General features: G+C 41.7%; 1 protein-coding gene across 3 annotated transcripts; it reads left to right on the top strand.

Moving 5' to 3' along the window:
- Positions 1 to 859: 859 nt before the first annotated feature.
- On the top strand, positions 860 to 13,125 carry LOC134652837 (BUB3-interacting and GLEBS motif-containing protein ZNF207). 3 transcript variants are annotated; one of them, XR_010097211.1, is made up of 10 exons: positions 860 to 1,091; positions 1,200 to 1,326; positions 1,553 to 1,679; positions 1,922 to 1,989; positions 2,409 to 2,539; positions 3,439 to 3,480; positions 4,687 to 4,773; positions 5,797 to 6,052; positions 6,189 to 6,409; positions 6,557 to 6,755. XR_010097211.1 is itself a non-coding variant. In XM_063508026.1 (10 exons), exons 1-9 carry the CDS (start codon positions 1,051 to 1,053, stop codon positions 11,911 to 11,913), a joined length of 1,227 nt encoding a protein of 408 aa, XP_063364096.1. In that variant the 5' UTR covers positions 860 to 1,050; the 3' UTR covers positions 11,914 to 11,945; positions 12,934 to 13,125. The 3 variants fall into 3 exon arrangements, 1 of the variants encoding a protein (XP_063364096.1); XM_063508026.1 differs by lacking the exons at positions 3,439 to 3,480; positions 6,189 to 6,409; positions 6,557 to 6,755 and adding exons at positions 8,483 to 8,710; positions 11,756 to 11,945; positions 12,934 to 13,125 and having other exon boundaries at positions 5,797 to 6,056; XR_010097212.1 differs by lacking the exon at positions 3,439 to 3,480.
- The last annotated feature ends 4,486 nt before the right edge of the window (positions 13,126 to 17,611 follow it).

Raw genomic sequence — 17,611 nt, 5'->3', positions numbered from 1 at the left:
TATTATAAATACGAAAGTAACTCTGTCTGTATGTCCGTCTGTCTGTCCGTTACCTCTTCACCCAAAAAGCGAAACTGGTAAAAGTTTGCGCGCCATTGCCCCAATTGAATTAATAAAGTTCCTGACTAAAATATATTAGCAACGTGCTTTCCGATTTGTTTGCCCGAGTGAAACTACCATTCTTTACTATGAAATATTTTATTTATTATGTGCCTTTAGAGCTTTGCTTGAGACTTGCTTTAGAATATCCTTTTTGTCGTGGCTGTAAATTATTTTTTATAATATTTTTATAAAATATTTTTACATTTTGGCTGTACAGAAATTATTCCCGATACGAGTTCTTTAACAAAAGCTTAAGGTTGTCTATGGTCTTTCACTGTCTGTGTCTGTGGTGAATTCAGGGCTGCCCGATCGTAGAATTGGATACGAAATTCGTATAATGGAATTTTTTTCGTATCTATTACGTATAAGTGGTCAACCGGTATAATTGGATACGAAAAAAAAACACCGATGACAAACTACTGACATTACTTCAAAAAACAGTGTGTCAATACTGTTATACAATTTAATGGAACCGTACGTCAGGGCTATAATTGCAAAAATCGAAGATAGCAAATTGCGGGCGTCCCTCTCTGTCACTCTTATTACGCCTTCATTGGAGTAAAAGAGAAAGACCCCCGCAATTTTCGAATTTCGGTCTTCGCGGTAAGACCCCAGTTTTTACAATATCGATTTTTTTTATTAATCGATGTTTTTTTAAATTGTGTTCTCGTATAATGCACTCGAATTTCGTATAATTCCAGGTACAGGGATCGTATAATCAAAAATTATGTACTGGCAGCCCTGGGTGAATTGAAATTGAATCCGCCATTTTGCATAGCTTCGTTTGCGTTGCTGTAAAGTGCGTCGCATATTGTGTTAAAATTATAGTTACAGCCTTATCGCAAGCGTGTTTAAATAAAGTAATCTGTGATAGCTAGCTGTTAAGTTTAATAATATACTTAATTATTGTTAATTTATTTAGTTTTTAAGTGTCTGTGACTCGTGAAAATGGGCAGGAAGAAGAAGAAGGCATCTAAACCATGGTGCTGGTATCCTTTTAAAATATTCAACATATTGAATAGCGAAGCCGACCTAGCAAAATGGGTCAATTAGCAATGCGGCGATATTTATACATGATTTCCTTAGCGTTCAGTCAGGTATTGCAACAGGGAGTTCGACGACGAAAAGATTTTGATTCAACACCAGAAAGCGAAGCATTTCAAATGTCACATTTGTCATAAGAAATTATATACGGGTCCGGGCTTGTCTATACACTGCATGCAGGTACGTCAGCCCTACGCGGAGTTGGCGGGCGGCCATCCGCCCACGGTCAATGCGCCAGTACTCTTTTAACTCTGTTATTAGCTTGTGGTATTTTGGCGCGCCATACGCACTAATTCTGCCCCCATAACAGTACGTAAATATCCGCCATGATCCCTTGGATAATTACATTATCACATTACTAATATCTAAAATAGCCATGACCTACCTTCTTTTATTTTTCTTACAGGTCCACAAGGAAGCCATAGACAAAGTACCAAATTCGTTACCAAATAGGTCAAATATAGAAATAGAAATTTATGGTATGGAAGGTATTCCACCTGAAGATATAAGGGAGCATGAGAAGCAGAAATCAGGTATAAAAGATTTATTTTCGACTTGGACAGTTGGTCTTTTGGATCCATCTGTATGTACATTTCATTTTATTCAATTTTATACTAAGTTCAGGACACAGTAGCTATTAGGTGTTTCTCGGTGTGTAGTTAAATTTAGTGTTTTCCGGCAAACTAACCACCTTTGAAGTTTGTTGTTACACCACTTTTAAGTTTTTGCCGGGATATTTGTAAGTTTGTTTCTTTATTATCTGAATTGTGTTTAGGTGGAGGCAAAGGGTCCGACAGTGAAGATGACGAGCCTGCTGCAAAGAAAAAAGCTACTCCCGCTTTAGTGAGTTCTCTTTTTATAATAATACCTAATATTTTCTTTATTTCACCTTTGAACAGTTTTCTTTCCATCAAAGATAGGTATTTATCCATAACACAGACTATGCTATTAAATAATATGATGAGAGTGCTTTCTGAATCATAACAAAACATAAATAATGTAATAAATTATATTTACCTAGCAGTGGCAGCGCGTCAAACATATACATAGGCAAGGCGGGGCTTTTTTGGCTTACATATTTCCTTTACAACTCTGCTCAAACGTCCAAAAATAGGCAATCTGATGGAAATCGGCTTTTATGGACGCGCCGCCACTGTTGTGTTATTTAAATTTCAATTAATAATAAAACTGATTTTGCTTAAGATTAGAATTATCTTACACAGATATCCGGTCCAGTAACAACCTCAAATATATGTTTACAGTTAGGTGCAGGACCTTCAGCAGTGACCCCGGGTATCCTGCCCACCCCGATGGGACCTGGCATGCCCGGAATGTACCCTGGACACATGCAGATGAATCCGATGATGCCTCCCTTCATGCAGGCACAGGCTAGGTGAGGTTTCTTAGTAAAAGTACTACCTCTCGCACCAAGTGATGGTCGCTATGACAGTTCCTTCAAGTCTGTTTTGATTGGGCTTAATTAAAGAAATATGTTTTTACCTTATTTTTATTACTTAAATATCACATTTTTGAATAAATTAATGTGCTATACTTGAAAAAAAGGTCTACAAACATTTTTACATAACGGCTACTTCATATATTATAAGAATGAAGTGTCAAATGGATGATCATTTGGTGCAAGAGGTAGGAAAGAGGTAGGATAGGAAAGTGAGATAGGAAGCTTAAATGGTTGATTTGACAACCTGCCTGGCCTAATTAGCAGTTTATTACCGTGCCTATGTGGCTGAGGAAACCTCGAACAAGATGGGAGGATGAACTCAATCTCACAGCGGGCCCGAAATGGAGAAGAGTGGCCCACGACAGACCCCAATGGAAAGAGCTAGAGGAGGCTTTTGCCAAGCGGCACACTGAGCTTAGAGACATACTCTAACTCAGAACAAAAGGGCTAAATAGATAGATAGATGTGGCTGATGGGGTTTGGATCCCAATGGGGCATATACTAATGATGAGCACAATTTGTTCCTAGGTCATGGGTGTTTTCAATCTTCTTCGACCTAGCGTTTTCCCGACCTAGTGCCAGGGTCCGCTTTTCTATGTATTCAAGTAATTATATACTATGTATATTGTTGTCTAAGTACCCACAACACAAGCCTTATTGAGCTTACTGTAGGAGTTATTCAATTTGTGTAAAATTGTGCTAAAATATTTATTTATTTATACTAAAATATTACTGATATTGAAGAAAATTTGCTATATTATACATTATGTAACATCAACTGGGTCATTCCGACCCTATGACCTGCAGAATTACAGTTATTCTTTCTATTTTAGACCCATGACTATATTTGAACATGACACCCAGAAGTTTTTAAGGTATGCACTGTTTGAACCCCATAACTCACTAATACGTTTCATTTTGTTCCCTAATTAATAAATTGGTTTTTAATGTGTTTGGTAGCAATTAATGTATTATAAGTAAATTATGTATACTTCATTATTATTCACTAGAAAACCAACATCAGTTTTCACCCGATGAAAATATTAGCACCAAATAAAAATTGGTATATCCTCAACACAAAAAATTTTTGTGTATGTAACAAAAAAATTATAGTTTTACTTCGATAAATATAAACTATTGCTCCTAGTGAAAAAGTAGAATAATTGTTAACAGAAAACGTTAAATCATTATTGTAATATCAATTTGGAAAAATATTTAAACCCTGGCATGTTGCTTTAGTATGCGACTGGTCATAAAAAGTTGTTTGCTATTGTTTGTCATCAATAACTTTTACCTATAACAGTAACTCCAGTGCAGCACTAGCGCCTATCGTAAACCATAGAATAACTTATACAAACTGCCTGTTTTTTTGTAACCGTTTGATTCTAATACTGAACTAATGCTGATTTATGCGTAAAACCTTTATTCCAATCATCATTCTTGTTTGGCGTCTATCAATTTATCCTTTAAAACACCTAACATATTAGTCCATTCCTATTTTTTTATAGAATATATAATTTCTGTATCTTTTAGGACATTTTTTAGGGCTTAAGGCTCAGTTAAATTCGATGAGAATAATGGAAACATTTTGTTTTGCTATTTTGCTTGTCACAGAAAACAACAGAGAGACTACATCACTACATGATTTAAATCAAAAATGAGAAGAAATTACCCTTTGAGGCCCTCGAGTCCCAGCACTTTTTTAAATGTCAAAAACGTCTGTTCCATGGGTTATACACTTTTCATACATTTGGCATTAAATCTCGTCTGTGGGACCTATTAGTGACTATTCTGCTGACTCTATATCGCGCTCGTGGGACTCAATTTGTTAACCTTCCTTGCCTTATCAACAAATTGCTTCCCTTTTGAGTGATCGTGAAAAAAACCCCTATCTATAGATGGTCAAACCAATTTGTCAGTAAATAGGAACCAAAAAAACTATACTCATCCTTTTCTTTTGGGTGCTAGTACTAGTGTAAGACAAAGATAGTATGATTCTCTCTATGTTTGAAATGGGACAGTCCTTTGACACACTATATATATTTTAGAAAGATGATTAAACTAAGTATGTCGTGTTGCAGAATGATGATGCCCGGCATGCGGCCGCTGTTCCCCGCGGCGAGCGTGGCGGTCTCCACGCCCAGCAAGCCTACTTTCCCTGCTTACAGGTAAACACCATACTTACAGTTTATGTTATTTAGCTGGAATTCATTGTCATTGTCATAATACTGCCTCGCCACGCATTACAGGCGTGATAGGCTTAAGCTCCGTCTCCATATCGCGCGGCAAGCTATCGAACATTGGCTCGCGCGGCCGGCTCGGCTCGGCAATAGATACCGGGCTTTAGTGTCACGGGCGTTTCGAACGCTTGACATTTTTATTAGACTTATTTTTGACAGTATTTTTACATTTGGATGAGATTTTCGGTCGATTCGAAGGTCTCGAGAAGTCTACAGTACGACCAAAAATATCATCACGATTTCGAAACACTGACAATAATATATCCAAGGAAATTAGTGGATAAACAAATTGAAAATTTAAACTTAAATTCCCATATAATATTTAAAACCTTCGCGTTTTGAACACATATTAGCTCACATTTATAGACGGGTCCATGACCAGTGAAACCTGTGTCGAAACGTCGGTATATAAAGGTAATTGAATAAATTTCGCGTTAGACCCGTCTATAAATGTGAGTTAAATTCCCATGCTGAAACGAAATATTATGTTATTAATTTAGTGTCTATGACGAAATATCGTTCCTCGGCACCAATATGCTTTAATGTGCTTGATAATAATTATAATTGTTAACTTTCAAGTTTTCTGGCACTGTTCATTAATACAGTATAATACGTTTAAGTATGTTTGATTTATATAGATAATTCATAATTCTTATGTATTTTCATATTTTAATGTTCAGGTTTATATAATCCAATTAAGGAAACTGTAAGTCTACAATATTACTAAATGCTATTGTATCCAATGTAGCATTACGAGACTGTTTGTTTCAAAAAAAAAAAAAAGATAATAATAATATAGCTGGTCAACCAAATCTTGTCAGTAAAAAAAGGCGCGAAATTCAAATTTTCTATGGGACGATATCCCTTCGCGCCTACATTTTTCAAATTTGCCGCCTTTTTCTACTGTCAAGATCTGGTTGACCAAGTATAAATGTCCCTGTAACATTGCAGCAACGCGACGATAAGCGCCCCGCCGACCACCTCGGCCTCCCACGACCCGAAGGAGAACGGCGACGTGAAGCCCCCCGCCGCCAACGCGTGCCCGCTCGTCACCGCCACCGGCGCCGCCTCCAAGATCATCCACCCGCCCGAGGACGTGTCGCTCGAGGAGATCCGCGCGCGCCAGCCCCGCTACCGGCCCAAGCCGCAGGAGCGGCGCCACCAGCCCGCGCCCGCCATGGTCACGCCCAGCACCAGCCAGGCTGAGGTAAGCATGGTAAGACACGCAGACTACCCTCTACAATCTAAGCTAACTGCAGGAGATCCGTGCCCGCCAAGTCAAGTACCGGCTTGAGTCTGAGGAGACCCACGCCGGCCCTGGTCACACCCCGCACTAGCCAGAGGTAAGCATGGTAAGATACGCAGACTACCCTCTACAATCTAAGCTAACTGCAGGAGATCCGGGCCCGCCAGCCCCGCTACCGGCCCAAGCCGCAGGAGCGGCGCCACCAGCCCGCGCCCGCCATGGTCACGCCCAGCACCAGCCAGGCTGAGGTAAGCATGGTAAGACACGCAGACTACCCTCTACAATCTAAGCTAACTGCAGGAGATCCGTGCCCGCCAAGTCAAATACCAGCTCAAGCCCGAAGAGCACCCACCAACCTACCTGGTCTAGGTCACACCCCGCACTAGCCAGGCTGAGGTAAGCATGGTAAGACACGCAGCAACCCTCTACAATCTAAGCTAACTGCAGGAGATCCGGGCCCGCCAGCCCCGCTACCGGCCCAAGCCGCAGGAGCGGCGCCACCAGCCCGCGCCCGCCATGGTCACGCCCAGCACCAGCCAGGCTGAGGTAAGCATGGTAAGACACGCAGCAACCCTCTACAATCTAAGCTAACTGCAGGAGATCCGCGCGCGCCAGCCCCGCTACCGGCCCAAGCCGCAGGAGCGGCGCCACCAGCCCGCGCCCGCCATGGTCACGCCCAGCACCAGCCAGGCTGAGGTAAGCATGGTAAGACACGCAGACTACAATCTATAACTGCAGGAGATCCGTGCCCGCCAAGTCAAGTACCAGCTTGAGTCTGAGGAGACCCACGCCGGCCCTGGTCACACCCAGCACCAGCCAGGCTGAGGTAAGCATGGTAAGACACGCAGACTACCCTCTACAATCTAAGCAGTTCTCCTGTTAGAGATCCGTGCCCGCCAAGTCAAGTACCGGCTTGAGTCTGAGGAGACCCACGCCGGCCCTAGTCACACCCTGCACTAGCCAGGCTGAGGTAAGCATGGTAAGACACGCAGCAACCCTCTACAATCTAAGCTAACTGCAGGAGATCCGCGCGCGCCAGCCCCGCTACCGGCCCAAGCCGCAGGAGCGGCGCCACCAGCCAGGCTGAGGTAAGCATGGTAAGACACGCAGACTACCCTCTACAATAGTTCTCCTGTTAGAGATCCGTGCCTGCCAAGTCAAATACCAGCTCAAGCCCGAAGAGCACCCACCAACCTACCTGGTCTAGGTCACACCCCGCACTAGCCAGGCTGAGGTAAGCATGGTAAGACAGTCCGACAATTCTCTAGATTCTAAGCTACCTGGAGGAGATCTGTGCCCACCACGTCAAATACCAGCCCAAGCGCAAAGAGCACCCACCAACCCACCATATCCTGTTCACACCCCGCACTAGCCAGGTTGAGGTAAGCATGGTAAGACACTCCGACAATTCCCTAGATTCCAAGTTACCTGGAGGAGCTCCGTGCCCACCACATCAAATACCAGCCCAAGCGCAAAGAGCACCCACCAACCTACCTGGTCTAGGTCACACCCCACACTAGCCAGGCTGAGGTAAGCATGGTAAGACACTCCGACAATCCTCTAGATTCTAAGCTACCTGGAGGAGATCTGTGCCCACCACGTCAAATACCAGCCCAAGCGCAAAGAGCACCCACCAACCCACCTTATCCTGTTCACACCCCGCACTAGCCAGGTTGAGGTAAACATGGTAAGACACTTCGATAATTCTCTAGATTCTAAGCTACCTGGAGGAGATCTGTGCCCCCAACTCAAGCCCGAAGAGCCCCACCAACTGACATCGGCTCTGGTTACACCCCACACTAGGCAGGCTAAGGTATGCATGTTAAGATACTCTGACGAACTTAGACTGTATAAGCTAACTGCAATGACTTGGCAAGCGACAGTGTTAGTTAGTTAGTGCTTCTGGGCATTTTTCCGCAAATCGACATCCATTGTGCCTATTTTGCGTGCAAGCGACAGTGTATACACACTAGCACAAAATAAACATCAAGTTCTTGTGAAAGTATGACGTTTATGGTGGCGCGGCCACACATTGTTGCTGCTAAATCGATGTAAAGTTAATTTAGGTGGACTCTAGTATAGTGTGATTTATTATCGATACTGAATATAGTGATAAGAATGAAAACAATTTACATTGAGACAGGGCCGGTGTTCGCTGGACACTATATAGAGGATAGTAGTAGCAACCCCAGACGACACTTCTTATCTAACCGCGTAGTGAAAGTGTGGAACAGTTTACCCGAGTCAGTGATCAGGGCACCCTCGATAAAAACTTAAAAACTAACTAGAACACTTTCGTAGACTACAAAACACAAGTGGACTTAGCACTTATCAGCTTTAAGGTTTGCATGCATTCACATATAATAATAATAGTTTTCCCCGTGTTTAAAGTGTACAATGTGCCCCAGGTGCAGGCGCACATGAACGCGGCGGTGGCGGCGGCGGCGCGGCAGCAGGCGGCGGCGGCGGCGCAGGCGCAGCAGGCCATGCGGCGGCCCATGATGCAGCCCGTGCACGTGCTGCAGCAGCCCGTGCGCGTGGGCGTGCCCGTGTCCATGCCGCCCGTCATGGGCGTGCTGCCGCTGCCGCAGTTCAACCTGGTGCGCCCGCTGCAGCCCGGTCAGTACCGACACACACACATGCAATACTATATGCAGCAGTACCGGTAGGGCGTTTACCGATTTAAGCGCGCGGTCGTTTTACGCGATAAACGCGCGTTTTGCCGCCCAACCATTTTATATCAGATAATTGAGATCATCTAATGACCCTACATGGTTTTACGCGGTAAGCGCATTGTGATTTTTCAATTTTCATTCGATTTAAATGTGTAACGAAACATTTAATTGTTGTTTTTTAAGCGGAGTAGTCCAATCGCATCTTTTTAAGAATTGTTGGCGAAATTAAATGAACTAACTGTTAAAAAATATTGAAACGTTTAATCAAACTTTGCAAATATGAGTATTAGTATTGTAATGTTTTTTTTTCCGTATGTATGGTATGAGAAAATATTGACCATGAAATAGATACATATTTTATCGTCTTAAGATACATATTTTTTAATTTGTATAAAGTAACGGTTAATCTCTTAACACTGTTGCATAATATTTTTGACTCATATGCTAAACTAAACGTTTATAAATCAAACATTACAATAAAATGGAATTCACTAAAACTTACAGTTAAAATCGGTAAACGCTCATTTGTTTAGCTAATGATTAAAAACCAAAAGGACGCGTTCCGATGTTTTGATACATAATGTTAAAGTTATCTTAACATATCGACATAGCAAATTCTCTTATGAACTTTGTATTTCGATATTATTTTGTAAGTTTTTACTTGAAACTGTTACAATCTTTATTTCATTAATTAACGCTACGATTTTGCGTTGTTATTATAGACCAGTGTAGACTTAGCTATAAGTTTATTGTTGAGGCACATTATTACGATAATGTAAGTTCAAAAGATTAACTTGTAAGTAATGATCGGTCCAAATGTTACTATTGAGTTGTTTGTATTAAGAGCCTAAGAGCATAAGACTATTTCACGTTATATGCTAGGCACACATGGCATTCTCACATTCCAAAATACAAATAAGTGTTGCAAGATATTCCGAGAGTATTTTTGTATAGATACATGTAAAGCCCCGTCTCCATATCGCGCGGCAAACTATCGAACATTGGCTCGATAGTTTGCGAGCCAATGTTCGATAGTTTGCCGCGCGATATGGAGACGGGGCTTAAAGTCTCCTTTACGATCGCATTTTGTTCCGATTGTAGGTTAGCACTAGATATAACTGACTATGGTAGTCTGCTCATCATGTAAAAGCGTGGAAATGGACTGAATGTTTTTTTATGAAATAAATGTCTTAGTATTAATTATGATTTGTATTTTCCATCGATATAAGGTCTCGTTTTGTTAGTGAGATAGCCAACGAGCCCTGTAGATACACCTAACCGGCTAGCCTAGATATACCACTGCCGAGTATAACCTTGATTTTGATGTGCCATTCGCACAACCGAGGGACGGAATGAACCGAGCGGTAATTTTCTTCACATTCCTTAATGGATTTGCTTAATGTAGTAGCTCTATCTTATTACTGTCTCGATTTTCTAGTAGTGTCATAAGATATGTGAATTTTGTCGGTTTACGGGTGGGTACACTAATATTATATTTACGTACAGTAGTTTGAAGCTTTAAAATGTGCATGAACCGATGATAGTCGTTGGCTGAGTTGGATCTACGAGCTCCGTATCGATCGCACCGGAACATGCATGAAGGATACAGTTATATCGCCGAGTATTTTTGGAAGTGTGATTTTTCATGTGAATTATTTATCCTACCTACCTGTGTTCCTTTGCTTACTGCACCTATCAGTCGCCACACTAAGTGCATACATGTGACCTCGGTACGGTACGTGTGTCCGGCGCAGGGCCCCGACATTACAACTCTACCTTACATCTTAACGAACTGACCCCATCTTTCGATATTAGGGTTGCCACCTTTTGAGGGCGTTTGGGAACTAATAAATTAAACCAGTGAACAGCTCCCCGTGGAACCAGGTATTGTCAAACAAAGCTCAACAAACGGGCTAACTAATTTATGTTTTAAGTTACATGTATACACTTGTCGTGATCATAACGATGTCGGTGGCAACCCTATACACACCGCGAATGTCCGACGCGACGAGTGACGCGCAATCGGTTGCTTCCGTTCAAACTAAAAATACATTATACCTTAACTTAAAATTATTCCATAGCTTGAAAAGAAACTAAAGTGGGCAAATAAATCGTCATTTATTTTCGTTTTTAGCGCAAAATTTTCCAAAAAATCTCATTGTAAATACATAGCTTATTTAGTGTTCTTAGTTCACGTTAAACTTGACCTGTGGGTCACGAGCATTGACATTTATTCAAAGTATGTAGTAAAACACCAGTAAACACGATTTAATGCTCATTTCGTTTCAAAAAGCTACAATTTAATTACAAAATCAGTATGTTTGGTTTGAACAGTGGCGTCGGCACATGGATGTACGGTGGTGGTCCGGCTAGTCCGGCGGCAGGCGATTGTTAACAGTCACAACGGCACCGCCGTGTGTTGGACCTAGGTCCCCTGTTGCTAAAGCATATTGCCGGGGCAGCCGAGAAAGGCCGTGTCACTTTACATTATTATACTATACGTTTTTTATTTGTTTCAAGGTTTTGTGGTAAGACTGGTGGATGTACCTAATTAAATATAATACTTCTTTTTTGATAGTTACCAGTGCCGGATTAAGATATTTTGATGTTCTAAGCAATTCTAGACCATGGTAGTAGACCATAGTAGAGATTTTGCCCCCTAGGCGCGGTGCCCTAAGGAAATTATTGTTTAACTTGACAATGATAGTCCTTATTGTAATGGTTATCTGAATCCAATTTTAAGTCCAGTTTTCTAGTAACCAACATTACATTGATTGATCGATCAACTTTCTAACCGGTTTGATTTATTCAAAATAAATCGCACTGTAAACACAAATTTCATCAAACAAGATCACTACATAACGATACATACATTAGGCGACGCGCATTTACCTTTCAAATTCCAAGGGTTCCCTTTTCTCTGCTACCCCGGGGCTATGCTATAGCGCGCCTGCATCGCAATCCTTTACAACGTGTTCTTTTTGCGCAGGGATGCAGGGGATGCTGTTGCCCGGCATGGGAGGCATGGGCGGCATGGGAGGCATGGGCGGCATGGGCGGCATGGGAGGCATGGGCGGCATGATGCCCATGGGCGCCATGTTCCCGGGCGGCGTGCCGGGGATGATGATGCAGCACCGGTTCCGATAGCGGCGCCCCGATCGACTCGCTGGCTGAACATAGTGTGTATTCTCGTCTGGCTAGGGCGGGCGTGTTGCGGTTGGGTTTGAGTGTTACTCTGTTCTTTTATGCGGTCTGTGAGCCTTGCAGTTGAAGTCGAAATACGGTGATGTTCTATTTTTAAATTTTTTTGGTGTTTAATCAGAATACCTAGGTCTGTATCTCAAGTATCTAACGATTCTGAATTTAAAAAAAAACACCCAAAATAAGTTCAGATCCAGTTTGTCGTAAAGACAAATCCTAATTTAAATATCAAAGTTGTACAGTGACTTGGCTTCTAGCGCGACTCAATATTCACATCTATAGAAGTTTTACTTTATTAACAACTGAACGCCCAAACCACAATACGCTCTATATAGTTTCCCGTTACCTATACTATTAAATGTTAAGGCAATCCGTGGCCGAGCTATATACCAACTGATGCGGAATGGAGGGTAGTTTTAAATTATACTATACAATACTATCATAGCTGATACTTCACTATTTCTTATTCGATTGCAAAATTTCACCTAATTTAAGCAAACCGTCCGAAATCACGTCAATATTAAATCTTTATCAACCTCCACTCTGCGACAGTTGTTGTTGATGAACTATGGAAGTTAAAATAAAACAATTCAATTTTTCTGAATAACTTCAATCATTTAGCATGATTCATAGTTCCAAAGCGGACCTATCGTCCACAAACTTAAAGCAATCTAACTTGGCAATACAATACATAACGCTTCACTTAACATTCCATAGCCGACAAGCCAAGCGAGTAGGGTCTTATGGCTCGTCTCCATATCGCGCGGCAAACCATCGAACATTGGCTCGCGCGGCAGCCGCGCGCAATGGATACCAGGCGCATCGAGTTGGCTCGCGCGGCCCGGTATCCATTGCGCGCGCTGCCGCGCGAGCCAATGTTCGACGGTTTGCCGCGCAATATAGAGACGGGGCTTTATGATAATTATAAAAATTGTGTTAATATAAAGAGTTGCTTACTGTTGACAGAGGGTGGGTCGGCCCGCGCCGACAGCAAGCGCAGGTAGGCGCTCGTTAGTACTTATTATACGTCCGCTTGACGATTGTGTGTCCAATGCTCTTGCTAATTCGGTGAAGGGATACTTACAAGGTAAGACGCACGCACACGCGAGCGCGCAACGGACATGGACGGAACCACATGCCAATTTAGTTTGAAAGAATTATTTATTTTATTTTTTGTGTAAGGCGTTATTTCTAGATATATGATAGACTATTGACTAAGCTAATTATGGCAATAAAATCAATTTAATCGCTTCCCATGTTAACCCATAATTCTGATTGAAATTCTCGTCTGTCAATTTCTAACTTGAGACTTTTCGATCTACTTCGAAAAGCGTTAAAATGTCCATATTGGACGATTAGTACAACACGATTGTTTATTTTGTATCAAATTCGACATAATCCAAATTCCGTTGCGTGCCTCGCGCCAAACGTTAGCGCTAGCGTTTTCGCGGAGCCGTTACACACGGCAACAAAAGGTACCCGGGCGAAGTGCTGAAAACGATCTTTAAGCTCCTTTTTGACAGAACTACGCTACATTTACATACAAATTGGTGACACTATACTAGTCGCGATACCAATTGGCGAATGAAGTCTTATTGCTATCACTTTCATGCTTGTTCAGACCCAGCGCTATTGAATGAGATGGCATTAAAACTTCAGTCGCCTCTTGGTATTGCGACTACTATAAGCCGTGTCAATTGTATATAATCGCAGCGCAGCTCTGTTGAAAAAGCAGCCGTATTCTCTATACGATAAAGTCACTTTCAGCTCTTAGTTCGTGCCACTGTTGCTGCTATCGTCCCTCCCACTAGCGTAGTTGAGGGACGCGGCCGCGAGAAACTTGGCATGCTATCGATGTGCTATCGAAACGAACCATCTGTGTATTAACTCACCATTCGTAAACTTTATTGCAACGAGATAAGGTCTACATTGGTAAGTTAGTGCGTTGCTGTTTTATCGAAGATTCTAATACAAACTAAAAGGGCTTAAAGAACTGAAGGAAAAAAATCTGATGTTAGTTTCGATAGCACATACTCCTGAGCCCGTATACGGATAGCATTAAAGGCTGGTTCCATGGACGTTTCACCGTTTGACGTGTGTTGGTCACATTGGTTAGATTGTAGATTTTATAGTCAATGAATAACACCAATATTGTTATTTCAGTGGATTTTTCGACCACAATTTGCAAGCGCATTTCCGCTACTTTTCTAAAAACTTGATGACATTTTTGATTGTTTTGTAGAGGCCCTTGCCACGTATAATGTTTCAAAATAGTCTGGCTAAGAAAAGTTGTATGCTACCACAAATTACGGCGAGTTAAACTAAATCTATTATCAACCAATAGAATAACGCCGTCAAACGGTAGACACGGTCCTCGGCACCAGCCCTAGGGTAGGCAGGGTAGGTAGGACAGGTGACTCGCTCGCCACGGCGTGGCTGGGCCGCCAGTTCCCTGCTCGAGCAGGCGACGCGCTGTCACAACGACTGTTGTTGGATTGACGGCCCCCTGTCTCACATTATTACCTACCATACTGTTAGCAAGGACCGCTGTAAGGACTAAGATTCGTTAATGTTATCTGCCTTGAAACCATTTTTTTCTTAAGCATTTCCATTATGAAGTTGTGATGTTTGCCTAATCTTGTAGAATTTTGACTATTTTACCGAATAAATGCGCTGGAATTTGATATTTTTATCTTTTATTCCAAAACCTACACCCCTGTCTGAGTATTTATTATTATAAAGAACCCATTCTGGTGTCTTAACTTTTTGATCGCCAATGGTTCTATCCAAAAATGTCACTCACACGCCATTATTTTTGGTACAAACAAACCAGCAATATAACTTGAAAGCTCGAACAGCGCGCCATAACACACTTCTTGAAGGCGGTGCAGTCGTGAGTACAAAGCTGTTTAGGATTCTTGGCGTTCAAAGAGGTAAGTAAGCCCCGTCTCCATATCGCGCGGCAAACCATCGAACATTGGCTCGCGCGGCAGCCGCGCGCATCGGATACCTGGCGCATCCCAACGCCAACTCTATGCGCGCGGCTGCCGCGCGAGCCAATGTTCGATGGTTTGCCGCGCGATAATGGAGACGGGGCTTTAGACACCGGGATTTTACGAGAATACATGATTGACTTGTCATTTCGGGTTATTAGACTTATTAGTAACCAAGTTGTTTTCAGTAACTGTTTTTTTGTCCACATGGAACACCTGAGAAAAAAACGTAGTGGTGAATTCAATATTTATCTAGGTATTTTAATTAGTATTGAACACTAAAAAGAATTGTAGGTAAACACTGCGAATATTTTTTTTTTCATCGGTGCTAATACCTGTGAATAAAATCTCAATCTTAAGAATCTTTCTTTATTTAGGAGGAAATAAAATAAAATATTGTATTAAGTAGCCGTATATTGTTAAAGGTCTGGTCTGTACACATAACACGTTTATATAATAACTAGGACTAAAAACTACACTGTTAGAAGACTGATAACACTAAAGTACATGGATTACAACAAGATTTCATATTGTATACAACTAATATCACCATTAAATAAATTGTTTCACCCAATAAACATTTGGTACAAAATTCACAACAGACAAAAGTCATAAAGTAACCGAATGATTTCTATAAAATAATTTGACAACAAATGTTTAACTTTTATGGCAACTTTTTATAAATTATATAATTAGTATATAATCGATTATGTAAATAGGGAAGCATAAGTCGTCAGCCAATCAGAGCAGATTATGAATAAAATGGCGGCGATCTGGCCAATCAACTCGGGGTCCTGCCGTGACGTCATATTGACTTAGCGTAAGGTCCCCTATTAATATTGTAGCATTCGAACCGCTACCATTATCCTGGATTTTGAAAAATAACATGCTGGTTTTCGCTCTCTGTATAGATCACGATCAGAGTTTGTAAAACTATGTACTGCGACTAGTTGGGTTAATCTATCTATAGTATTCTACAGAACGCAGTAACCTGCGTCCTGCGCAGGGACCGTGCGCGTTGGAGGGTCTGATATCAGAATCGATCGCACACTCTTTAACCTTTTGGACGCCAATGACCGATATATTCGCACCGTAGGTTCAACGCTAAAGACCGATTAATCGGTCACAGACCACAGAGCAACATCGACCTACGTGCATATACATAAAGTTCAACTTCACTTTTGACACTTCAATGATGTGGCGTCCTGAGTGACAGCTCTTGTGTTTGACACGGCGTGGAAAAGGTTAAGGCTCTGGGTGCCTAGCAAAGATGATTGTCAATCCATTTTTTTGAGCTGTAGCGAACGAAACGCTAATGTCTCTGTCGCACTTATAGGAATAGTGATAGAGATACATTACCGTTTAGTTCGCTACAGCGTAAAGGGTTGGCATCTTGGCTAGGCCCTCTGATGGGCGGAAACAACTAGGATAAGGTTTGAACGTCCGAATATTACCCATAAACTCTTCAGTTTAAGGGCCATCCACACTAGCGTCCCCCGAGCGTCGTCGTCTAGTACTCTAGTCAACTGTATGGCTGCTGGTTGCCGCTACTCACTATGCAGCGACGCTATTTTCCATAGCGCAGGCCGCGTAGCCAACGTGCCAATCGCTTATGCTCCGTAGCGATCGAAACGCAACTGTCACTGTCGCACTAATATGGAAGAACGATAGAGAGACAAAGCGATTCGATGGCGAAGCGATAGCGATTGTCCGCTTGGCTAGGCCGGCTGACTAGACGTCGACGCTCAAAAGACGCTAATGTGGGGTGGACCTAAAGAGTAAGCTAAGCTAATCAGAGCAGATACATAATACTTGGTCTGACGCAACAGTTCAAGGCTAGTTTTATTAAAAAACTACAAAATTTGAGCTTCTCCAGATCACAATAGATTAATTAGTACTGTTACATGTCGCTAGTCACTGGGTATATCAGTGCAGTGCAAATATACTGAAGATAATATAAACTGCTTAAGAATTCGTAGTAATACAAACGTTGCCCTTACATTTTCTAAAAACTATGCAACTTGCCGATATGTACCTACCTCTTCGCCTATGAATCTTCTGACAGTAAGAAATGTATGGAGTCACTAAAGTCTATTTTTTTATTCGGTAGACTGAAATGACAGTTAATAGTATGAAATGACATTTCATGTTCATACTATTAACTGTCATTTCAGTCTACCGAATAAAAAAATAGACTTTAGTTAGATTTCAAATTGAAAAATGCGTAGGGACAGAATATGGGCAATTCTAAAATAACCCCAAGATAATATTAGCGACATAACCTTTTGACTATCAGAAGACTTATTGCATTCGCACAAATTCATAAGATGAGCTACGAAAAAAATCACAACCCTTCTACTAAGTGTGAAACACCTTGGCACTTTCGTTACTGTTGGTGTTCGCGTAAGACTAGCAAAGGTTGCGTCTCAATACTTTTAAATACTCGTTACTTCGTAAAAAGAGAATACAAAATTGAATCACACCACAACTATACCTAACATAGACAACAGACCTAATCACAGTGCATAGTTGAAGAACATTATCGAACTAGATGGCGCTGCAAGTCACCATATATTTTCGCAGCAAGTAGATTATCAAGCGCTAGCTTACGTTTTCAAGTCCAGTTAAGCTTTAGTTTCCTCCGAAAGCGG

The sequence above is a fragment of the Cydia amplana genome, chromosome 12, assembly GCF_948474715.1.
Source record: "Cydia amplana chromosome 12, ilCydAmpl1.1, whole genome shotgun sequence".
NCBI classification, from domain to species: domain Eukaryota; kingdom Metazoa; phylum Arthropoda; class Insecta; order Lepidoptera; family Tortricidae; genus Cydia; species Cydia amplana.
The sequence above is the reverse complement of the archived record's forward strand: the minus strand, read 5'-3'. Positions and strand labels throughout refer to the sequence as shown.

Coding starts and splice junctions, on each gene's coding strand:
- LOC134652837 (XM_063508026.1), top strand. CDS start 1,051: ATGGGCAGGAAGAAGAAGAAGGCATCTAAACCATGGTGCTG. Junction 1,092..1,199: donor GCATCTAAACCATGGTGCTG/GTATCCTTTTAA, acceptor GCGTTCAGTCAG/GTATTGCAACAGGGAGTTCG. Junction 1,990..2,408: donor AAAAAGCTACTCCCGCTTTA/GTGAGTTCTCTT, acceptor ATATGTTTACAG/TTAGGTGCAGGACCTTCAGC.